Source organism: Dysidea avara, chromosome 1, assembly GCF_963678975.1.
Source record: "Dysidea avara chromosome 1, odDysAvar1.4, whole genome shotgun sequence".
In the NCBI taxonomy this organism is placed as follows: Eukaryota; Metazoa; Porifera; class Demospongiae; order Dictyoceratida; family Dysideidae; genus Dysidea; species Dysidea avara.
The window spans coordinates 22,192,759-22,218,700 of NC_089272.1; the positions used below are offsets into that span (position 1 = coordinate 22,192,759).

General features: G+C 39.7%; 3 protein-coding genes across 11 annotated transcripts in view; 1 reads left to right on the forward strand and 2 right to left on the reverse strand.

The window, feature by feature from the left end:
• LOC136259256 (uncharacterized) overlaps positions 1-8,303 on the reverse strand; it is a 31,704-nt gene extending 23,401 nt beyond the window's left edge. For both annotated transcript variants that reach the window (XM_066052754.1, XM_066052769.1), the window contains exons 1-2: positions 8,101-8,303; positions 1,519-1,643 (exon numbers count right to left, since the gene is read on the reverse strand). In XM_066052754.1, the coding sequence (XP_065908826.1) occupies positions 1,519-1,521 (3 nt within the window). In that variant the 5' untranslated portion in view covers positions 1,522-1,643; positions 8,101-8,303. The remainder of the gene's footprint in view (positions 1-1,518; positions 1,644-8,100) is intronic.
• LOC136267851 (uncharacterized) lies at positions 4,700-5,819 on the reverse strand. The gene has a single exon (XM_066063053.1). The coding sequence runs from the start codon at positions 5,525-5,527 to the stop codon at positions 4,700-4,702; it is 828 nt and encodes a 275-aa protein (XP_065919125.1). The 5' UTR covers positions 5,528-5,819.
• LOC136259292 (recQ-mediated genome instability protein 1-like) overlaps positions 8,295-25,942 on the forward strand; it is a 54,095-nt gene continuing 36,447 nt past the window's right edge. For 3 of the 8 annotated variants that reach the window (XM_066052788.1, XM_066052799.1, XM_066052810.1), the window contains exons 1-3: positions 8,296-8,545; positions 10,935-11,072; positions 22,435-22,536. In XM_066052788.1, coding sequence (XP_065908860.1) covers positions 8,432-8,545; positions 10,935-11,072; positions 22,435-22,536 — 354 coding nt within the window. In that variant the 5' untranslated portion in view covers positions 8,296-8,431. Of the gene's footprint in view, positions 8,546-10,934; positions 11,073-22,434; positions 22,537-25,942 lie in introns of all 8 variants that reach the window. The other 5 variants (XM_066052793.1, XM_066052823.1, XM_066052784.1 and 2 more) reach the window with 4 other exon arrangements.

Sequence of the window (25,942 nt, forward strand, 5' to 3'; positions counted from 1 at the left end):
TGGGTGATGCATATACATGCATTTCAGGGGCGGATCCAGGGTTTTGCTAAGGGGGACACAAAAAGTGATTAATTAATCCCCTCAGTGCCTAATTTTTAGAGGATCCAATCTACTACGTCTACAACTGCTATAATTTACACACCATACCATATAATTCTATAAAACTATATATCTATTTACGTGCTATAGAACAAGGAATTTGATTATCGAGTTGCTGTTTACACAAGAGAAACCACAAAGCCATATAAATAATAGTTATACGGGCACAATGAGGAGTCTATGAAATTTATAAACCCGAAGGCCCGGGCTATAGCACACGAGCGAAGCGAGGGCGCTACTAAGGGCCTGAGGGATTATAAATTTCATAAACTCCACATTGTGCCCGTATAACTGCTTTAGACTCTATTTCACATTACACTCAGAGTACTTACCTCATCCACGGCTGTTTCTGCTGTAGGCTCGGCAAAAGCAGCTGGTTTACTTGTGATAATACTAGCGTCATGGCAACTATGCATCCTCACGTGACAAAATAATCGCGCTCGTTAAATCACTGCACGTGAACAATGCATAGCGATCGGATAAAGCTAGCTTTTGAGCATATGTTATATTGTGCCTGAAAGCGTGGAGTATATTAGAAAACAAGGTGGAATATATGAGATTTATTACCCACCCAAAACAGCCTAAATAGAGTCTAACTTTAAAGTGGAAAAATTGGTCTAAGTGAAACTAAACATGAAATTTACAGGCTAGCATTATAATAATTCAATAAACATCGCTAGCCTGTTTACAGTTGAAGAGATTATCTCAAAGTCTGGTTTCCAGTATTTGAGCATGTGTGCTTGTGCATACAGACATGAGGGCACTGTTCTGAGACGTACAAAAGTAGCAGCACGCCATATAATCCCTCTCCTTACTGTTTCTCCATTAGTAGTGACACTATCACTTCAAAGAATCGTCTACAATGCTTGCTATTGTCATTCCGAAAGTAGGCGAATGCATCATCTAACCACGCGATAGTGTGCAAGAGACCGGTTATCCCTGTTGCCTGTTTCCGTATATTAAAGGGTGTGCCAGCTACAGGATAAACACAGGGGCTACTAAAACGCTGGACTGAAGTTAGGAATGTGATTCTGTGGGAATTTATATATTGAAACTGCCATGTAGTGGTTGTGACAGTGAGACGGTTAATTAAACAAAGTCATATTGTTCAGTGGGTATTAATTGGAAACTTTCTACTGAGTATTTAACAGATAACTAGTAAAATGATTTTTAGCATGTCTTAATTAAGGTATAATGAAGTCTTAGCATAACTAAGGTGTATATCTAATTTGTAATAGTCATAAATAGTGTACAGGCTGATTAAAGCAATTTCATATTAGGATGAGCACCCTGTTGCGTTCCAGCTTATAGCAGTACCTGCACATAGTTTAAATCAAAATCATAGGCTAAACCAAAACTATACACCTTAACATACACGATGACATGATATTCACAAATTTAATACTGCATAACACATACCATTCACAGTACTGGGTGCAAGTGTTAATCTTTATGATCAAGGTCCAACGTTTGAATTTTTTTGGAGTGAGTAAGGGATGCTTGCAAACAAACACAATGTCTCCTTCCATTTTGGCTGGTTATTCCTAGTAAATTGTATAGAATATGCAAAAATATTGGCATCATTAACACAATTTTGTAAGTGCATCCATGCAGGCTGTATTGCATGTAAGGTCCAGGCTATACACAGTGATACAATTGCGTGCGTGCAACAACAGTTGGCTGCTACACTGCCTGCTGTGCTACAAATTCCATACTAAAAATCTTGGTAATGTAACTACTTATTGCACATGTAGATCCAGAAATGTTAAATCACACTGTACTGGCAGGTGCCACAAGAACTCAGTCAGTAAAAACTAACCTCTTGATCGCTAAGTTGCTTGATTCAATACTAATCCTGGTTATAGATAGTTCTACAGGACTACTAAACTACCCACAAAAACCACTCTTCTAATACTCCTCTGTACAAAGTCTGTGTACTACTGCTGCCATTTTTGTTATGGCATAAGGTCAGCCTAATTGGTATACCGGTTTCTGGTCCTATTCACTCTAAAAGGGGCTACAGGTGGGAAAATTTCGTCATTATTATTATACTATTAAAAATCACTATATTAAAACTCTACTAGATACAGCTTCATGACTATAATATATGTGCTAGCATGAATTATTTATATGCAACAAAGTAAAACCTATAGTACTATAGCTAATGCTGACACATTTAGATACCAATCACAAAATACAAAGTAAATGGCTTAAAAAGCCATAGGCTAAGGTTGCCACTTATAATTAGCAACAATAACACATATCAGAAAGCAATGCAACATGTGCCAATAAGCGGGATAGACATGAAGTAGAGTATGCATAACGAGCAGAAAAATCGTGATAATAGCGACAATGACTAATCTAGAGATCTTTGATATTTTGGTACGGGCAGGGACCAGAAACCGGTATAACAAGTAGCCTAAATGTGGATAAGGTCCATTACGTGATTGTGGCAGTGTTGTACACTGTACATTGTATTACTGCATGTACATATTGCATGTAGGGGCAGATGATAAGCATAAATGTTTATGCAAGGAGGGACACAATTACTTACAATACCTAGATTGCATGTTGCAGGGGATCAAGTCGATCACCACTGGGTCTGGGATTTTTCAGTTTTAGATACGTACATGTTTCTGACTCCCTGTATTTAAAGGCCTATAGCCTTTTCACAGTCCCTAGTGGGATAGCACTTAATATATATATATATATATATATATATATATATATATATATGTACCACTCTGCGTGGGCAGTTCAAAGGCACCGCCAGTGCCATAATTTGTATATTGCACTGCTGCAGACCGCAGCGAGTGCATTATAACTTATAACGCACTGGTTGCGGTTTTGTAGACCACAACGAGTACATTATAAGTTATAATGCACCGACCGCAGTGCAATATACAGATATTGCACTGGCTGCAGTTTTGTGCAGCATAGCACAAGTGCCGGTGGCGAAGACCACTACGACACCTCACCTAATGGGTGGAAAGACACTACACAGATTACTCGAATTCTTTTATAGCCTGACATGTAAAGGTCGATTGTGGGCCATAACGTCACCAATACGTATAATGTTTACAAGCAGCCAATGGCGATCGAAAAAGCCAATGCGGGTGGCCACAACTCTAGTCTACATATATATAAACGTACTTATACACCTTACTAGTCTGGTGCCATCTTAGCCCAGATTAAACTGTAGTCCACTTCGACAATGACTCAATAAAACAAATATATTCTAAATAATACTAACCTTTACGTTCGATTGTGGTAACCAGTTTTGTCATGCCACCAGATTCGAGTTTAGCCAGTGTGAATAGTAAGAATTAGACTAATATCATTTAGTAGTTAGGTTTTGTTTACTTAAACCGTCTATTTAGCTGCTTTTTTTCGCTCGAGAGAATCACTATGGCGATTAGTCTGGTGCTTAGTCTATATGGCACGCTGGCATGCTGAGCACTACATGATGAGAGTGGAACAGCGAATGCAGGTTAGTGATATAACCCATAGCGTACTAGCTTTCAATATCTCAGGTGGCTGCAGTACTGCAGGGGGAACGTCATCGCAACGTCAGGCTTGGTTACCCACAATCGATGTTAGAAACCTGGCCTTTATAAGTGTTACAGCTGTCTTGTGAGACTCTCCCCACCTATTAGGTGAATGGTACATAACGGTTATACAACGTGCACTCGTGCTCTGCCTGTATAAACGCACTTGCCTTCGGGCCTGACGGCCCTCAGGCTTGTGCGTTTATATCAGGCAGAGTACTCGTGGCCGTTGTATAACTATATAATACACACACATTCATGCTGTTTTGTATCTACAAAAACAAGTTGATGTTGTGCTACTTCTAAAAAACCAGGTGCCATGCAGCTAGCTACCTCATCTGGAATTAACTATAGGCAGTATATACTACTATGAATTAACCAACTATGTATTACTACTTTACAATAGGGTAGTTTTGGGTTGTGCAATAATATTATTAGCTAATTCTCGTATTTCGTAATTCATGAAATATTCGTAATTCGTTCAATTACGTTGCTATGCACTGCTAAGGAAGCATTTGTTAAACAAACCGCTTTTACCAACATATTACGCACAAAACTATCTTCTAAACTGTTTAAGTGTGACTAACGTGTTTATTCCCACAAATTCTCTCGACAAAGCCTCAAAGCTGCTCTTCATTTTCGTTCGCGTACGTAAGGGATACGCCCCCTTTCAACTCGAAGCGATAGGCTATTCCTGGCAGTGTACGAGGCCTGCACCGTTGTTTTTCAGTTGCTAAATGCCTGAAAACCTCAAGGGGAAGGTAGTCTGAGGAAAGTCACCACACCCGTATTTCAGTCCGCCGAAAAGAAACCACCTCAGAGCAAAGTTCACCTGTGCAGAAGTTTAATACAGACTTCATTTCACTTTTACTTCTTACGTAAAAGCTGCTTTTACCATTATTAAACGATTTTGCTCACGTGGGTGCGTACGGACAAACATAGGTAGATGTTTTTTTTTTTTGTTTTTTTCTCTCCCGGGCTGGATGTACTGCCCTTGCCTACCACTCCCAGCACCAAGGAGCAAGTGTGCTGGACAACTGAAAGGGGGACAACTAAAAGTCCCTAGGGCCAGCAATATGGCCCATTTCCGGGGAAGCATTGTTGGAGCGATGAAGGATGGATCGTGTTCCCCGGATGCACATTGTAGCAGAACGAAGCAATGAAAATGGCAGTGTGCAGCGAATCCACGCCAGAGTGCCACTATAAGATGTTGAGCTGTGGCGAGAAAGCATGTCGGCCAGACGACGATAGAATGTTAGTGCTTCTCCTCCCATTCCACTGGTTGTGGAAAATACTAAAGGGGTAAAGGAAACCTGTTCCACCTCCCGGACACGTTCGCCATACTCTCGCTTCTTCTGTAATTCATGACGGCGATATACAGATGGTATGCTGGAGTTACGGTAACTTGGTGCATTAGGGTGAAACACCCTTACGTCAAGAAAGGCACTTTGTCGCCGTCCCCAGAAACCACGTGCATGAATATCTGCCCTGGCATCGTCCTGTCGGTTCGCAGACTTGGGAGTGATTACTTCACCACTGAGGGGCTGTAAGGGAGGCTCAGTAGCAACATCTGAACACACCCTTGACAATAAACCTGCCGTGATGTCACGCAAGTCATTGTGTCGCACAAAGGTTAAGCCCCCATGTTGACAGACCATGGCATGGTCGATAGTAAAAGAAGCCCCACAGACACAGTGACTGGGAACATTCAGTAACTTCCATCCGTAGCGCAGATGGACAGCATCCCAGAACTCTTGTTTGTTAAGATGGAAGCCCTGCTCCTGTAATGGCAGGGCCAGTAACCAGGAAGATGCACCAGGTTCACTGTTCAAATCAACCGCCCTTTGAAGTTGGGAAGAAAGATGATCTCTTACATGCATTGCGAGTTCTTTGGAAGTTCTTCGCCGATTAAGATGAACCTGGGCCTTTACAGAACGAACATCAGGGGGCCGAGCATAAACTGACTGCTTGATAATCAGATCTTTCAGGGAGGCAGTAATCAGTAGTGATGCATCAAACTGAGAATCAGAAACCTTCGTGGGATTTATAAGCCCTAAACCACCAAAACAGAAAGGAAGGGAGAGCAGGTCCCATTCATCAGCAGAGCAACCAGGGTGTCCAGAAATAGAAGGAAGAAGTTGCAATCGTATGGCATCCTCTAGTGGTTTTAAAAAAGAGCTTATATCCGGGACTGTTCTCATCAAATAAACCCATCGTCCAATCAATCCATGAGTGAAGGCACTATAAGCAGCATGTGGACGACTGTTTGCAATCCCATAGGTAGATAGATAGGTACACACACACACTTTTACGAAAACAATTTCAGTAAACCAGGCATGCGAAGGCCGGCTGTGGGCGTGTGCCTGGTTTAAACATAAATTAGGTGAGGTGAATATCCTAAATCCTCATAATCTATATATTAATTCTCTTCGCCCACGCACGTGTTTTTCGAGCACTGATCCGCCATTCTTGGTCTGATTCCAATCGGATCGGTACCATTCAATTCTAGAATTTGAGACAAATCTTATGATCCAGGATTGGTGGCGATTCGTTAAACTACGGAAAATACCCTTTAAACCACCGTAACTACCCGAGGAAGACACGAATTCGTCCATACCTTTCTGGAGACACTTATCGTGTTACCAGCCTTCCCCATCCCAGCCTACACTAAACATTTCTCTCCCCTGTGGCTGACAGAACGAGAAACGTTAAAATCGAGGCCATAAAAATTTCAAACACAAACTCCTCCCAGGTTTTTCCCCTGATTAGCTTCAAACTCGCTATACCAACTACCCGTCCAAATCAATGTGTCATAAGGTGGTTTTCGTGTCTATCATTACATGCTAACCTTGGTTGCGAGATACTTATCACTGTCAATGGCCATTATAAGTTTACGATACGCGTATACGGCATCCCGGTATACACGCGTTGCCAATAGAAATCAGATGACATCATGGTTAAAATTTAATATCTAAAAGCTTACAGTGAGATAGGATCAATCACTTTTTCATGATTTAACCAATCAAATCAGTGAATTTGATCATGTGATCTGGTGTGTACGCTATCATCCGGCAAACACTCGCCAGTATAAAAGGAGAGTTTCGTATTGGGTGTGGCAAGTCTACGAGCGATGATTATTTCTATTAGGTTACTTGACAGAGACCACACAAGGAAGACTCACCGGAAATACACACCCTGCACCCTACTGTGCTGTCCACTACAAGGATAGACGTCCTAAGGCCTATCCCGCTGTCCGCTAGACAAAGTATAGCTACTGCAACAAGCAGGCCAGGGACTATAGACAGACCTAAAACGGAGGATTACTAGCAACACCACTGCAAGGAGAAGAATACAGTCAACAAAGGATAGTTTCGTAGTGGGTGTGGCAAGTTACCGTGGAATGATCACTCCGACCAGGCTGCCTACAATGACACCCTGCAGGATGACACCTTTGTGAACGAGGATATTCAACCACTCTAATAGAACATACATCTACCTTACTAAGCCATGAATCGTTGGGACAAGATCATTTAGTTGCTATTGCAGTCTTCAATGTGTAGGGAGACACAGACACATTTTCACTCTTTGGTAACTCAACAGGGACAGCTGAAACTTAAAGAAGCTCTACTGAGCACTGTGAGCAACCACTCTTCGTATGAAGGATTCGCCTGGGCTATGCTGATATACAACTCTTCACATATGCTGGTGTTGACCTTCTTGCTCAGTACAGTCGATGATTAGCTTGAATACCCATAATTAATACTGTACTGCATACACACTTTGTCATGTAATAAGTAAACAACATAACAATACCATGACTAGGATGTAGAAATGGAACTCCAATTCAGTTACTCATATTGACAATACAATCTATCTATATAGCTCATTGTGGTAATGCACCATCCATTGGTCAACTGATCCTCATGCCACACTCAAGCATGCAATTTATGTTAGTTCATGCAACATCATCCAAATGAAGTAGATTACATCCCAATTGTGGTATTTGTCTGCTGCTCAAAACTAATTTTATGTATGTGCATGGTTGTAATGGGACCTGCATGAGTAATGCGCAGAAATTCCAGTGCACAAAGCCAACCTACATTATAAAAACTATAACATCAGTCACTCTTTGCTCATGAAGCCAACCAACATTATAGCTAGATTTTAGTGCCAAACACAATTGAAGAGATTATGCGTGCACATCAATAGCTATGCATAATCATGACTTTGTTGGTATGCAATGATGTGATTACTCCTTGATCATTAGTAATGTTCAAACTTTAAGTGTATTCACACAAGAGCACACAATTGTCTTAGTATCAAGCGCATTTTGCGCGGGTACACCTAGTTTTACAGTAAAAGTACTACATGCGTGACAGTAAACAATGATTAACACAGGAAGGGAGAGGCCAGCAGTCTAGACAATTGTACGTAAACATATTAGAACACTTACCAATTTTTAGTAAATGGCAGGAAGAGGTACAACACTAAAATCCAGCACACGTCGATATAATGCACGTACTTCTTAATAAGAGCACTCGTCACTTGAGCCATAGATAATATATGACACATATCTATATGCTTGAATCGAGGCTTGAACTAGTCTGGCGCGGCCGCCCCTTCGCAAACCTTCCTGCCGCACCAGACTACGAGAACACCAACATTTTAAATAATGCTCACTGTGTTTTGGCGCTCGTGCTTGTTTTCCGATTCCCTGTTTTGCGCGCCATTTCAGCTTTGCACACGTACAGGAGTATTTGGTGTAGGCAGCAGTATTCGTAGAAATGGAAAGGACAATTCGGGAAATAAACCGTATGCTCAACGAAGAAAAGGGAATTTCCTGCAAATTTAACTGGCTCACAGCCTGTGTTGAGTGGGTACTAGCAGAAGAGCAAATGGTGAGAGAATTCTTTTGCTCGTAAATGTGTTTTCCGTGCTTAGAGTCCCTCAGCTTCTGTCACGCGTGCTTGCCATTCTTCCTTTTTTATGATGTCTAATAAAAAGCGTTATTTTACAGTGTTTGCAACATGATACTCTACTGTTGTGCATGTTTAATAAACTGATACTATAGTAGTACTAAATCATAGTGTTTTATTACAGGGACTGTCAAGAATGTAACTCGGATGTCGACATACTAGAACTCCTTTGCCAATGTTGGTTGGCCTTTGCACAAACTTTCTTTTGATGTAAAGGCAGTAGCAAATTAATCATATTTTCCCTAGTAATCTGGCAGGTCAAGAGTATTGCAAATTATTTTTACTGAACCTGACTATTGTTGGTGTGTATGACTGCTCTATTAGAGTAACTTGATCTTTACACATGAGTGCAGGCACTAAAGTCCTTCTGAAATATAGTGTGAAGGAGCTTCATTTCCCTCTCCTTTGCTGCTCAACCTATGACTGCTTGCACAATTTTTATGAGTCTACAGCACTCTTGATGACATCACATGAACTTTTGGGTTTGCCAAAACATGACCCACTGTATCTGTGAAACATAAAACCACTCATTTGTGGAATTCTTTTATGTTGCTTTATATACTGTATGTAGATCTGTGTGTATATGTTTATGAGTATATTTCTCTTTGATTTTTGTGTCACTCCCAGTCTCCAACAAGGAGGGAGGAATAGCATTGTGCCAATTGTTGAGCATAAAATAATAAATCAAAATCAATTATAACCAGATTTTACAAAACCGTTCCAAATCGTACATCAGACCAGATCTGCATCAGACTAACACCACCAAAAATAGCTACACTATTGTACTACTAGTTTTGACCCTCAGTACTACTCACACTACTTGAGGCTGGTTTTAACTTGAGGCTGGTTTTAACAGACGTCTTTTCTGGACGGTGTGGAGAGCTCAAATGGCGGTTTCAGGCCTTGTGAAGGGCCTGGCTTGGCAAGAATCGGTGGTTTACTGGTGGATGGCATGTTGGCCAAATGATTTTTCTATTCATATCAGCCACTAAGAAGCCAGCATAGCACTGTAATCTTGTGTCTGGACTTCAATTGTGGTCTGCCTCCATTTTGAAGTTTATCTCCACCCTCCTCCCCTTTGTGAGCACTCGTGATACTATGCTCATCCAACTGCTCATATTTTCTATCTTATTTGGTGGGAAACTCTATAAGTGCAGCTACCAGTGCTGGAGGTGGTCTGAAAGGTAATAGATTGATGCACAGTTTGTGTAAATTTCGTACGCATGCTTGCCATCCTTGGTGAGTTATGCTGACTTGAATTCTTTAAAACCATTTTTCTCGAAACTTCTGATGTGCAATTAGGAACATTTTCCCAAAATTCAGTCACAATTAACATGAAATCCTCTAGATTTGCTATTATGGTATTGGCCCTAAGATGCAAAATTTTCCATTGTCTTCATACTGTTGAGATATGTGCATGCCCCAATTTTAAATTTGCTATTCAAAATCCTGGCTTGAAATTTAAAGCTGTGAGAACATGCTACTGGTATCACTATTGTATGATGTTTATGTTCAGCTTTTCATTTAAAACATGTACAGTGTAGATGCTGTACATTATTTAGTCCCAGCCTTGGGAGTGAATTGACAGTGATTAATAGTGACCGGCTGTGCGAAAACCAGCTGTTTTCACAAAATTATATTTTGCCATAAAACCGTAATAATACACTGGGTAAAAATACACATGCTACATGAAAATTTTATGCACACATTAATCGTGTTCATATGCAATAAAATTAAGATCAAATCAATAAAACCTATACACCACTGGATTCGCCTGTTTATGGAGAGTAAGAAAATATATGTTTTGTGTTCGTGCAGCTAAGGGTATGTGAGTTATGGGCATTTATTTACAATGTGATAATACATTGTTCATTGTCGTCATAGTTGGAATGACCTTCTTTGTCAACACGGAGGAGTACAGGGAAAGCACTATACCTTGATTGAATTGGCAGTTCATGGTGCACAGATTGAGCCCAGTACCATCTTTTTAGCTTGTTTCAATCGTGAGTTATGATCGATTATCTAAGCACCTGTAATTTATTTCCCGTATTGTTGCTGTACAAATTGTACTGTTCGAACTGTCAAGCGCTATAACTCCAAGACCATTCATCTTAAAAGGCTGAAACTTTGGCTGTCCACTCTTTTTTTACTATAGATTACAGAGATGCAATAAATTGGAATTCAAGAAATGTGCGGAAACGGCCAGTTTTTGCTCAGCCAGTCACAATTGCTAGTGCCTCAGTTTTTCTTTTGTTTAATATTGAATGCATGTATACTTTAGATTTAACTTACAGTACATTTCTGTTTATAGGTTAGAAATGTTGATTATGTAAAGTTGCGAGACTTAGTCTATGAACAATGGTTGTTGTCAGACCTTTCGGACAGTTCTTCAGGATGTTTGCCTTTGAATCATGACAATCACAAATTGAATGGAACATTTTTATTACAAGTATGGAGTATAAATATACAGCTGTCTGTACTGTATAGCTAGCCAATGATGTTCGATAGTAATTATTATGTTTAAACCACAGTTGAGTTGACTACATCATGGTGATTTCTCTATTAATGTTGAAGTAATGTACGTATACTAGCTAGCTGTTTCTTTAAACTTTAGGAAGAGATTAAATCAGGTAGACTGTGAGGCCATAGGAATTATTAGATCTCTCTACAAAGGATCTTTTTCTTTCTGACAAACCTTTAGCTACTTGAGTTACCACCTATTACGTGGTAGTGGAGAAAGAAGTGGGATGATACAAAGGAAGACTCATCTAAATAAGGCTGATGCCAAGATTGACATTGCACAGGCAATGGTATAACGTTGAATTCATAGAGCTCTTTGTGAGATGTAAACGGCGTCTTCTCTTGTGATTATAGGTCTGCTTACTTGTACCTGCCATTAGCCAGCAGCAAGATCCAGTATAGAGAAAATACTTGCAGTGACTAACTGGTTGAGTAGGTCATCAATTTGTAGAAGAGTGACAGAGTTGGGGTAGTTACTTCACAAAAGTAACTAGGTACTAGTTACTAGTTACTTTTATTCCATGTAACTTAGTTAAGTTGTAGTTACTTTTTATAAAATGTAACTAAGTATCTAGTTACTATAGTTACTTACGTACATAAGTTATGCTTGTTTGTTAACTTTTGTAATATGATTATTTGCCCAGAGCAAGGGAGAAGAGAACTATATGAACACTTTCTGAAAATAATGATTCTGTAGCCATTTCAGCTCAGTTTCAACTGTTACGTCTGTTACTCAAGCTGAATCATGAAGAACAGTACACAGAAAATGTCTACTTGATGTGGCTGTAGCACAAATTGAAGTGCTCTTGCTTTTAAACCATAATTACCTATAGTTACATTGTAACTAGTTACTATTTTAACTTAGTTACTTTTCAGGCAGTTGTAACTAGTTACAAAACAAATACCTATATTACTAGTCACTTTTTACGGTAACTAGTTACATAACTGAGTTACAAAGTAACTAGTTACCCCCAACTCTGAAGAGGGAATAGATCGAGTTTTTTGATAGACTATAATTGACACAAAAGCATAAGGACATTTGACAAGGGATATATACTGGATAGGATGCGTCTATTATGCTGGGATAATTTCAGGAATAATTGGTAGTGCAAAGAATTTGGGAGTATTATGGAATATTCTAGGAATAATTTCTGGTAGTGTGATGCAAAAATCTTTAGGATACAACGCAAGCATAAAAACGGTTGAAAAGATTGAGATACTCTAATAGAGCAGTCACTTATACTCTAATAGAGCGGTCAACTTCAAGTCCATAATTCTAATATAGCAGTCACTTACTGTATGTAAAACTCTAACTAATATGCTTGTTTTTGCACAAATTGCAGGAATAATTTAGGTAAATTTGAAAAGAATTGCCAGAATGAATAATTAGATATCTTAAAAAGCATAATAGTCCACTATGTACTTTTGTTCAAATTTTATGGGGATTAGCAAACCTATATATTTTCAGAAAGCTTAGAGCATGGAGAATCTGAAAATCATTGTTTACATTTGCACAGATTCCTGCAAGGTCAGCATTTTTAAAATTTCTAAATGGCAGCCAATAAAGTAAGAAATTCCTGATATATCAATTTTAATTTGACATAAAAGTTCATTAATGAACTCAACAAATTCTCTGGTGACATTTTTACATCTGTATTCACTAGAGGTGACATAGTTAATCATGAAAAATTAAAAGTTTTAACGAACAGAATAGAAGAGCGTCCATTATGCTGCAATAACTCAGGAATAAATTTTAGCAAAAAGAATTGAGGAATATTCCAGATTAATTGGATGAGATATATGTATAACTGGTGCAAAGTATTAGTTTGGCTTCCAAAGAAACAGTTCAAGCCTAAAAACAGCACAAAAGATTGAGTTATTCTAATAGAGCAGTCAATTACTCTGATGAAGCAGTCAATTTTTGAGTCCACATTTCTAATGTAGCAGTCACATTTGTGAAAGTCCTAGCTAGTGTGCTTATGTTGGGCATAAATTTCAGGAGATTAGCTAATTTTAGGTTTGAAAGAATGATTGGAATTTACATAAAATATTCTCCCCTAAAAGGTAATTAATTTTTGTTAATTAGCAATTGGCAACTATGATTTCACCCTGACTGGCACTTTTGTCAGTTGGTGGTATGCATTGCTATTTTCAAACTGCTGATTGACTACCATTCAGACATCTGTATACAGTAAATGCAAGCATTGATTTTCACTGATCTCCATGCATTCTCCAAGCTTTATGTAGGCCCATAAATTTTGAACAAAGTTATCTTAGACATAATTATATAGTTAACCTGACTAATGCATGGAGATCAGTGAAAATCAATGCTTGCATTTACTGTATACAGATGCCTGAATGGTAGTCAATCAGCAGTTTGAAAATAGCAGTCTATATGGTACAAATTTCTTCATATACAAACATTATTTCTATGTTCTCACACCCATATAGAATCCATTACTTAATGGCCTCTAAAGGGCTAAGAAACCTAAAAGCAATTTATTTGGCAGATAGTTATTGCATGAAACAAAGTGAATAAGTGAATTATTAACATTGAGAAGTAGGATATAGTTACATATGAAGACATCATGGCTATGTATGTACGTACATATACATAACAATCATCAGCAGTATCACTGTTGTCATTTTCAATGCATCATACAGTATTATACTGTATGTTAGGGATCATGCTTTTCCAGTTCAAAATATCACCCTAAAACCAGTCTCAATTTCCCTTCATGACAGCTTGGCAGCATTGGTTAGACACAGCCAAGCCCCAAAATGTCAACTCCAAATTCTTCCAACAAGTTTCTACAACATTTAAAACTTTTCTATTCAACAAAATTTTATGCTGACTTACTGACTGATGCTTCCCGCCAAGCATGCATAACTTGACATACAGGCTTGATTTTGGCAATATATACATGTATCGTGGACATGCCTTTGTCCTCCTTTAATTGTGTTTCAGTTTTCTTCACTGATAATGCAAGGTGTCAATTCATGCTATATTATATCGTGGTACGGCTTCCCTGTGGCTGTATTTTCCATAAGCCATATGACTGATTGTTGGGACGCTTCTCGTGCTGTCTTGTTTGCAATGTTGTGTAATGGGCAAAACATACTGTAGATGAAAATGAAGCATCATGCATGGCCACTTTCCTTTTAGCTACGCAACTGATAGTTGGGGCATGCGTCCAGACATATGGCTTGTCAGGTACCTGTCCTCCTTTTGATGCAACATATGTATGGGTCCACCAGTCATAACTATGTTACAAAAAAATAAATAGAAAGTTAGATTAAGGATCAAAAAAGTAAAGAAACAAGGGAATAGCTAAATAGTAGTGAAACAAGAGAGGTTGCCTATATACTGCAGATTAAATGTCCACTAGTACATCTGCAGTATATAGGCAATCTCTTGTTTCACTACTGTTTAGCTATTAATTGTTTCTTTACTTTTTTGATCTTTAATCCAGCTTTATACTTAGAGCAGTTACTTGTGAGCCAGTCATTAAAAATGTCTTGGCTAGATGTGCCAAATGCCCTTTGTTTATTTTTGGAGAAGAATCAATTTGTCAACAATGGCTATCTTTGGATTATTTGAATATGTCTGATATACAGGGTACAATAATTCTGCCACTGAAAATAGAGCTGAGCGATACTGCCATTTTAGTATCACGATCGATACTAAAGCCACTATTCACGATACTGAATAGTTCACAACACTTACAAATATGTCAATCATAGCTGGTGCTACATAGTGTATTCCTCATTATTCCTGCAGGAAGTCTTTAAAAGTAGCATCAAACTAGCCACTGAAGTTCTTGTTTACAGTAACGGTTATTGTAACACATGCTTTGAAGTTATGTTATGGTGTTTATACCTCTCTGCAGGAGTAACCAGGTTATGACTTATAAGGATTCTTGAGCCTAGTACAGCATAACAGAAGGATTTTTAATGACAATAATGTACAGGCATGGTATCACGATAGTTAATAACGAAATATCGCGATATCGATACTTTCAAAATATCGCGATATATCGCTAAAACGGTAGTATCGCTCAGCCCTAACTGAAAAGCAATTTACAGTGGATACTAACTTTCAAGATTGTGTTTTTAACTTGTTGGTGCAAGTCTGTCTGGTGAAAAAAAAATTGCTCTTGGTGATCAGTGTGAATTCATTCTTGCCAATTGTTATTTTAAAACTACTGTATTAAGCAAATTCCAACTGCTGTCTTTGAAAATGAAAAGTCTTTCAAAATTTATCTAGTAATAATAATAATATTATGTTAAACATGCATAAGCACATTAACAAAAAAAAAATTGGCTGAAAAGTTGACTGCTTTACTAGATTATGTGACTGCTCTATTAGAGTATCTAAATTTTCAGGCTTGAACTGTTTCATTAGAAGTCAAAAATATGTTGCACCAGTTATACTTTGCACCAGTTATACTCCAGAATATTCGTTAAAGTAAATTATTCCTGAATTATTGCAGCATATAAATTATAATGGGTGTTCTTCTATTCCCTTTGTAAAAACTTTCAATTATTCATGGTTAACTGTCACCTCTAATGAATAGAGGTGTAAAATGTCACCAGAGAATTGTTGAATCCATTTATTAAACTTTTATGTCAAAATTAAACTTGATGTATTACAAATTTGTTATTTTTAGCTGTCACTTTGAAATTAAAAAAATGCTGACCTTGCAAGAATCTGAGCAAATGTAAATGTTGATTATCAGATTCCTCATGCTCTAAGCTTTCCAAAAATGTATAGGTTTGCTAATCCCCATAAACTTTGAACGAAAGTGTATTTTTTTGACATGGTGAACCTGACTATAATAGGCTCCTGCCTAATACTGGACTGACCTGGGGACTGTTGATGTATCATTCCTTGTTCCTGCATCTGCAGCAACTGGAAATACTCTAGTGGCTAAGCAAGTGGGGTGGCATTTACAGTAGGTGCAGTAGTACCTGTTCTGTTTCTAATTAAATCATTTTCACCTCATTCACCATCTTCGAGCACATGAAAATAGTACATGTAGTTAGTTACACTAAGTATTGCAGTGTATACCCCTCTTCTGTAAGCAATGTTGCCTACTTTTTACTGTATGGGTGCTATGTTTCTTTCAAACTGGACAGGAACAATTGTGTTTGGAGAGGAGGTATCTGTTCGCAAAACTTATGCAAGATACTCTAATCATTGGGCTGTTACATCATGCTGTAGGTAATGATTCTTGCATTTGCCCATGTAATAACGCATGACATCCTTACCATATGTGACTTTGATAAGTATCTCTAGATGCAAGATAAAATTTTCAACAGACTCTCCTTTAGTTTAAAATAAGTGACATATCTCTTGAGCTTCCACCAACTTGTTGCTAGGGTCAAGTCAGGCCTGTAGCGATTTCACTGCTGTGCTAAGAGTGACATACTTCCATCAAGTAGGTTTCATTCTTAAAGAGCTCGGCTGCATAAGTGTCCTTATTGCAAGAGGTATTCCTCCTCAGTTCGCCCAGTCTACCGGTAGGGCTATTTCCTTAAAATGGTGCACTTGTTGTACGTGGCACTAACAAAGGTGCTTGCTATACACTAACTAAAGCAGTAGTGGATTGCTGGTGCAACATAACTACAGGTATTTCTTTGTCCTTTGCTACCATCAGATGTCCCTTTACCCCACCTAGAAAAAAACCTTGGATTGATTGCAGACGTCTTCTCATACTGTTTTTTGTAACATTGTGTAACAGGTAGAACAACACACCTGAAAACAAAGTAGAATTGCCACTCCACTTTTCAGTGTTAAATTGATAGTTGGGAACATGGTTAGTCACAATTTCCATGGGGACTAAATTGATTGCAGAGGCACTTCTTGTACTGTTCGTCATCATAATAGTACTGTACAGTAGGGACCACAAAGTTTGGGTGTGGCACATGAAAAACATCACCCAAAAACCAGCCTCACATTCCCTGATGATGATGAGGCAGTGTATTAGATAGGTAAAACTAAGCCTTTAGATTGACACGAAACACTTTCAACATATAACTGCTTTAGACTCTATTTCACATTACACTCACATTACTTACCTCATCCACGGCTGTTTCTGCTGTAGGCTCGGCAAAAGCAGCTGGTTTACTTGTGATAATACTAGCATCATGGCAACTATGCATCCTCACGTGACAAAATAATCGCGCTCGTTAAATCACTGCACGTGAACAATGCATAGCGATCGGATAAAGTTAGCTTTTGAGCATATGTTATATTGTGCCTAAAAGCGTGGAGTATATTAGAAAACAAGGTGGAGTAGATGAGATTTATTACCCACCCAAAACAGCCTAAATAGAGTCTAATTCCAGTTAGAGTTGCTTCCAAATTCAATCTCAGAGGGTTAAATTTTCAAAAAGTTCCTGTGGGGGAATGCCCACAGTGCCCCTAATTAGTATGCTACGTATATATAGCCTGACAACTTTTTTCGGCCTTGCTACAGCTTTGGAGTGACTGACTGACTGATGCCTTCAGACAAGCGTAACTTGATAACAGCTAAGGCTACGGGCTTGATCTATTCACTGTTCAACGTTGCTTTAGCCATACACGTGCCTTTTGGTATACCGCGGTGTGAACAATGCATTCTTCATGAACTTACCAGAGTCTTCCTTTTTGTCCCATTCATCTTTGCTGACAGCGAAAGGTGTTGATTTGGTGGTAGCGCATGATGGTTTCCCTTCGTAACAGAAATCATCTGTATTTTTCACAGTTGCTATTTTGATTTCAGAAGTGCTTTTCGAACAGTTCTTGATTCATAATGCATAATAAGTGTATTTTACAAAAAAAAAGTAAACAAATAAGTGCACCAAAATGCAGTATTTGGAATTTTCACCTAGAGTAGGGATAACACATCAATAAAAAATACTGAAACACACTGGAGTACTGCACGATGTTAAATCACAGTAAAACAATAAGATGTGTTATATATCCCTACTGTGCTCAGTGTGCTATGGTCCCTACTCTAGTTGAAAATTCCAATTTTGTTTTGTGTACTTGTATATATACATGTGATCTATATATAAAGCTGTCTGTCTGTCCATCTGCATTCTTTCGTCGTGATGCTGCTAGCTCAACAACCGAAGCACATATCAACACGGAACTTTAACGAAATTAAGCGCTCATCATCTGGCAACTCCTAGTTTGTTGTTACAAATCGCTACGTGCTTTTGTTTGCTCTCTATAGAGCGTTGAAGGTGTTGGTGTAGAGGAAAACTTGAGCTACATTCCTGTCAAAACCATGAACAAACAGCCAAAGTATTAGTGCATAGAGCTGTTAACCCAAAGATCCAGGGTTCGATTCCTGCCCATGACAACTTTTTCCTTCTCAGTGCTACCTTTTTGTAACACACTTTTTCATATGTCAGCTATTGATGACAATTACTCGGCAATCTGTGCACGTATCAACACAATTCACAGCCATTTGCTTGCAGTATAGCTACAATAGTACTGCTTACCCCATGCATATATGTTCACATCACTTTAACTATTAAGATTAAGCTTGCATGATGGTTCATGCAAAAGATATCACCATGCATGCTACACTGTACTTTAGGGCATGATCTTTAATGCTTCATTCCCAGTGCATTGATTCAAGTTATTGTAGTTAATGTGAAAATGTGAATTGATGCTGCATGTAGGGCAGTTACTAATGCTAGTATGGGCAGGTCAACTGAGTACATGTTTGTTTGTCTGCATGTTCTATTAGAGTAACTGCCAGTAAGTGTGCATGCGTTAAGTTGATTTTACTCAAACCTCAGGACAGCACCACATATTTTGTACATGTCTTGATAATTATTTGTTTAGCTTGCATGCAATTCTACTACTTAGTTAACCCGCATGTTCACACATTATTTTAGCCGTTATTGGGCTTGCATGATGGTGGAATAAGGTTCATGCAAATCGCATGCTACTTTTGGACTAATGCTCCATTCCCAATGCATTGATTTGTGTTATTATTGTGGTTAATGTAGCGTGCACCACCACCTAAAATTCTCCTTTAAAAATCATCCTAGAGACATCTTATGTGACAAAAATCACCTTTACGGAATAATATTAGTCCATCTAACATCAAATACAGCAATAAAAAACAAGAAAACACAGGCGGCTGGATATAGAATTTTAAAAATAATTACTGAAACTCGAATGTTTGCCTGCCTGCCTGACCTGCCTGCCTGACCTGCCTGCCTGACCTGCCTGCCTGACCTGCCTGCCTGACCTGCCTGACTACAGTTGCAAGACTGGAAGCTAAATGAAGCAATGCATAGCCACCATTTTACGCCATAATAATGAACTCACCAGAGGCGTGTGCTTTTTCAGGGTTCCAACGAGTGCCCTTTGTATTTTTATCTTCAATCTGCTTGTATTCTTCATACTAGGAAACCATATTGAGGCATTAATTTTCTGTATCAACACATGGATGCCACAAGTTTGTACTTAAAGTGATACATTACCAGTAGCCAGTTGGTAGACACTGTACCTGCACGATAGGACCTTACTGGGCCAATAATAATCGAGCAACATGCCCCTTTGCAATCTAGTATAGCTGGACCAAGAACAATTGAGGGATATGCCTCTTAATGATCTAGCTGTACTTATATAGAGATTGACCATTAATTACACACTTTTTATTGGTAGCACGATGAAAAACAACGCATGTCATGACCACCCCTTTCACTATTGTGTATAGTCCAGTTTGCTGAGGCTCACTCATTATACTCTAATAAAGCATTCACCCTTATATTTTACAAAAGATATGTTTGATATTCTGATAAAATGGTCACATACATGTGCAAATCATAGTTGTAGCTGTAACAAACTAATACATTGTTTTATAAAATTAAAGTAGGGATCCAAGTGATAAAAAGAGTAGTAAAACAAAAGATTAATGCATTACAACATAGCTTTGTGGAGAAACCCCTACTTTGGCATTGAACAAATATTTGTTATAACATGGGGATTTTCACACACAGCTATGTTGTAACTAGTGTATTAAAAATTATAAATTTGAAAATGAAGTAGGAATCCAAACGATAAAAAGTAGTGAAACAAGAGATGAACAGTGGTAGCTATTACAGTATAGCTCAGTGGGAAATCCCTACATGTACTTTGGCACTGAACACAAAATATTTGTTATACCTTGCCAAAGTAGGGATTTCCCATTGAGCTACATGTATATACTGTAATAGCTACCATTGTTCATCTCTTTTTTCACTACTTTTTTATCGTTTGGATTCCTACTTCACTTTTAAATTTATAATTTGTAATATACTAGTTTTTAAAGTTTTTTGATAAAACATAGTTAGCTATAAACATGTGACTGTTCTATTAGGGTGACTGCTGTATTAGAGTATCTCGAGTCAGCCTGCAAAGATGTGTGCTTGCCCCAAAAGGGGTGTGGTCATTGTGGTTTCAATTGATTCATAGTATTAGACTAGAGTATCTTGAATCAGCCTACCAACTTGAAGGTGTGTGGTCACAAATACAGCTAGTGTAAAAGGGGCGTGGTCTCGATCGATGGATTGATAATACGTAGAATAAAGAATGGGCGTGATGTTGTGACCGATCGTGGAGTACCGGTACCTCCGTACAGTAGTGTAGTCTAAGCGCCTTAGATAATTTAGTCGCCTCTATTATGCTGCTTAAAGAAAGCATTGATATGGAAAATTAGCGCCTCGATATGGTTTCATTGAATGAAGAAGACAAGCAGCCTGATTGAAAATAAAAGAAAGACAAGGTGCACAGGGTGTATACTCGTCGGAACCACAAAATGCACATCCCACCAGTGAGTTTGTTAATGTGGTGTAAAATGGTGACCGTGCGCTGCTTTGTTTGGGCTCTAGGCTTGCGACTGTGGTCAGTGAGGTAGTGAGACTAAAATACACCATGTAGGAGTTTTGGGTGATTTAAAAATTTTATATCCAGCCACCTGTAAGTGTTTTGTTGTTTTTTAACGCTACATTTGATGCTAGATGGATTAATAGTATTCCGTAAAGGTGATTTTCGTCGCGTAAGAAGTTTCTAAGCTGGTTATTAAAAGGTGATATTTTGGTGACGCGCGTCATTTCAGGGGGAGGATTCCTACTTAAACAGTACTACCATACTGTTTGATACCATCATTCGTCTCTTGTTTCACTACTTTTTATTGCTTGAATCCCTACTTCGTTTTAATGTGCTATTTAATTATCTTGACTAGCACACATGCACAATATGGAAACCCACATTACATACATACAGTCAATACAACAGTTACTACGAGTTAGCCGCTCTCCACGACAATGGATGATAACCATGATAACTAGTCAGCAAGGCCACAGGTACCACGAATCAACACCTTGGGCAGTCAGCGAAAAGAAAAAGGACACAAAGCAGGGCCAACATTACTACTGTATGCCAAAAGCACCTGTTGGGCTGGAACCACATCTAGCAGTGAAACTGTAGCCTTGGTTGTAATTGATTTACACTTGTCTGAAGTAAGTCATTCAGTCAGCAGAAAATCCGACTAAATTAAAAATTTTGTAGCAACTTATTGAAAGAGTTTTAAAGGCACTTTTAGTACTGCTAAGGCACCGTGAAGCTATTGTCAGGTTGGTTCTTGGTGAAAAGTGTAAACTTTAATATTCCCTAATACTACCATACTATATATTATGATGATCTCTACTCAATTCTTATTTTTGCTGGAAATAAATCCATTATTGGTTTCAGCTTAGGTAATTGGTCGCCTGCCATGGGCTTTGCTTACTGTGTTAATTGTAACATAGGCACTTGTAAGATTTTCCTGCCCTCAGGCTTTGGGCACACTTATATACAGTATAATGCAAATCCCGTACAGTATGTAATTTTTATGGATTAACGAATTTCAGGATTTCTGTGTTTTATTTTTGTGGATCGCTCATTTTTCACTCAGGTTTACCTACTGTATGGTAGAGAGATTATTGTTGATTTTAAAAGATGAATATTTCAGTAACAGCCAAGCAACTGTGAAGTTTGCAAAATAAAAAGATTGTGTCCCTCGAAAATTTGAATGTACATATACAGTGGAACCTCTCTTCACAGAATTAAGGTAACAGGACAAAGATTTCAAGCTTGCCTCCATACCTACAAGAGAGCAACTTACCTCTATACTAACAATCTTACAGCCAAAAATTTTGAGTCTCTCAAAGTGTCTATGTATAGAAAGGTTCCACTGTATCCATAAAATTATCTCAATTTCAATAGCACAACTGTTGTTTTATTGTTGCATGTACATCCGTAGGTAAATTCAGTGATCAATGTTGGAGTATCAGCTTACTCTCAGCTACAAAAGTTAAAGGGGCAAGAAATTGATGCCACAGATTCGGATAAAGCTAAGAATAATGTAAGTGTGTGTGTGTGTGTGTGTGTGTGTGTGTGTGTGTGTGTGTGTGTGTGTGTGTGTGTGTGTGTGTGTGTGTGTGTGTGTGTGTGTGTGTGTGTGTGTGTGTGTGTGTGTGTGTGCGTGTGTGTGTGTGCATACATGTTTAAAAGTGCACATGCTGTACTGAATTATACTTCGGAAGGCTCGGTCTCCATATCAACATGTAATAGCTAATTTTCCACTACAGACAGCAAGTTTGAATACAATAGAATATACGCATGCGTGCAGAAAACCACAAAAACACGTGTACAAGCACTATAAATACAACTCTCAACTGCCCACTTCGGCTTTTTTTCTCTCGCTGACAGTGAAGTTTCAACATTGTTTAAAATGTCTGAAGAGACGAATACGCTTCTGAAACAGATGATGGAGCAGATGAATAAGCTTCAGGAACAGGTGAACACTTTACAGAGCAAGCAGTCTACTAGTACCACCGCACCCGCGACCGGCATGGAAACGGACGAGGTGGAACAAGAGGAAGGCGGTCTGGTGGAAGTTTCAGAGGCAACACAAGCCTTTCTGGGGGCAGCCTTTTCGGGAATAATGGACAATGACGATCGCAGAAAGCGAATCAAACGGATTGGGGTGCCAGATTGTGACCAAATCCGCTGCCCGAAGTTGGATGGAGTAATGAAGGCGGTGTTACCAACAGACGCCATAAAGGCGGATGGCTACTTATAACGACTCCAGCAGTTTTGGCTGGACGCCGTAGCCCCTCTCGCAGCAATTCTGGAGAGTGCGGAGGCAGGCGAGCTGACGCCAGAAAAGGCGGTTGCTTCTACCCAGGCGGCGCTATGCCTGATGGGAAACACTCATCAGCAGATGGCCCAAGAAAGGCGCAAGAAGCTGCTGTTCAAGCTGAACCCGTCTCTAAAATTTATGGCAGAGGACAGAAAGAATTTCGACTCAGCGGCACCAATGCTGTTTGGGAGGAGTTTGTGAAATCTGCAACCACTAGAGTGGACCAGGTGAAGGCTATGAAGAAGATCTCAAAGCCAGAGGACAGGAAAGGGAGTTTTTCCAGATACCACCCTCGAAGCTACCAAACCGGTTGCGGGGGTGGATACAGAAGCGGCCGTGGACGATATCAGCCATACAGCAAGGGATTCAGCCAATCGACCCAGAGCTCAAGTCGCCCAGCTGCAAGCAACCAAGGACAACCATAGATATGACCCATGGCATGCATGTTGTAAATTGTCAAAAAGTAATAATAAGTTGTCACCATACATTAGACCTAAAGGTCATACTGCCCTCAATAGAGAGGGATATAGACACCAATCTACAAGCAGGGCGTATAAAAGCCTTCAAACAGAATTGGGCCTTGTTGACACAGGACCCATGGGTGTTACAGACTGTTCAAGGGTTCCACTTACCCCTAGTGGCCCAGCCAGTTCAGACAACAGTCCCATCACAGATGCACTTCCCTCCAGACCAGCAAAGCTTGATATCAGTGGAGGTGGAAGCGATGCTAGAGAAACAGGCAGTATCAGTAGTGCAACCCAACAAAGACAGCTTCATCTCCCAGTTGTTTGTGATTCCCAAGAAGGACGAGGGATACCGCCCAGTGGTGAACCTGAAGGCTTTGAACAGGTTCATAGCAGAGGAGCATTTCAAAATGGAGGGCTTCCATATGGTGAAGGATCTGGCAGAGTCCAGAGATTGGATGGCAAAGATAGACTTGAAAGATGCTTACTTTCTAGTACCAGTGATGAAGGATCACCAGAAATTCCTCCAATTCCAGTGGCAGGGGTGCACTTATCAGTTTCACTGCCTACCATTCGGCCTGTCCTGTGCCCCCCGGACATTTACAAAGCTGATGAAGCCAGTAGTGGCCTTACTAAGGGAAAGAGGAATCAGACTTATAATTTATCTGGACGATATCTTGGTGCTTTGCAACAGCAGGGAGACTTTACTCAGTCAGTTGAGCTTGACGAAGGACTTGTTTCAGTGCTTGGGCCTCACCATCAACCTCAAGAAGTCCCAGTTAGAACCAACACAAGAGATAGTGTTTCTAGGCCTGCACCTTTCAACGCTCTCCATGCAGGTCTCACTACCTACAGAGAAGATCAACAAGATAAAACAGGAGGCCAGGGGGCTACTCTCCAAGACAGAAGCCTCTGTACAGAGACTAGCAGCATTTGTGGGTATGACAGTGGCAGCAAAGCAAGCAATTCGAATGAGTCCTCTTTACCATCGGCACTTGCAGGCTCTGATAAACAGAGTGTTGCCAATGGCAAGATCACTGGAAGAAGTGAAACAGAGTTACCATGAAATGGTCGAAATTTCTGTAGAGGCCAAGCAAAAGTTGGTGTGGTGGGCTCAAGAAGCTCAGACATTCAATGCCACTCTACTGGTGACACCCCCACCAGAGCTGATAATAGAATTAGATGCCTCCTGTCAGGGTTGGGGGGCAACTCTGAAGGGCCAGGAATTGACAACAGGGGGATTGTGGTCAGTGAGCGAGCAGGGCAGGCACATCAACTGCCTGGAATTGTTAGCGGCAACTTTAGCAGTAAAAGCATTTACCAAGAGTCAACAGAATGTCACAATCCTTCTGAGGACAGACAATATACCAACCAGGGCTTACATCAACCACTTTGGGGGGATACATTCACACCCCATGAATGCATTGGCAATGGATCTATGGAAATGGTGCATAGAGAGACAGATTTTCCTGGTAGCAGAGCACCTACCAGGAGTGAACAATCTCATTGCAGACACAGAGTCCAGAACGGTGAGGGACAGGTGCGATTGGATGATTTATCCTCATCTGTTCTCCCAGATCAACAAGAAGTTTGGTCCGCTGGAGGTGGACCTATTTGCATCTCGGCTGACCACCAACTGGATCGCTACTTCAGCTGGAGGCCGGATCCAGCAGCAGAGGTAACGGATGCTTTCACCCAGAGCTGGAGCCAGTTTCAGGGCTTTGCCAATCCTCCATGGTGCCTGCTGTTGCCAACACTGGCGAAGATTCAGAGAGAGAAGGCCAAGGTGGTGGTAGTGGCACCATTGTGGAGGACTCAGCCTTGGTATCCTCTCCTTCTACATCTCCTGATCGAGATTCCACTTCTTATTCCAACTCTCAGGAGAATATAGTGATATCACCAACCCAGCAGGAGTTCATCATGCCAGCTGGAGTTCCTCAACTAGTTGTCTGGCCATTGTCAGGAATCAGTGGAGATCAGGAGGTCTTTCAGAAGAAGCTTCAAGACTTCTGGCATCCTCCTGGAGGAACAAGACAAAATCAACATATGAGTCTCTATTCAAACGGTGGGATAGCTGGTGTCAGGAACGGAACCAAGATCCCATTAGGGGTCCTATAGCTGATATCATGAACTTTCTCGCTGGTTTGTTTGAACAAGGATAT

Bases quoted from the DNA above. Each gene is read 5' to 3' on its own strand.
- LOC136267851 (XM_066063053.1), bottom strand. From the start codon at position 5,527: ATGCATGTAAGAGATCATCTTTCTTCCCAACTTCAAAGGGCGGTTGAT.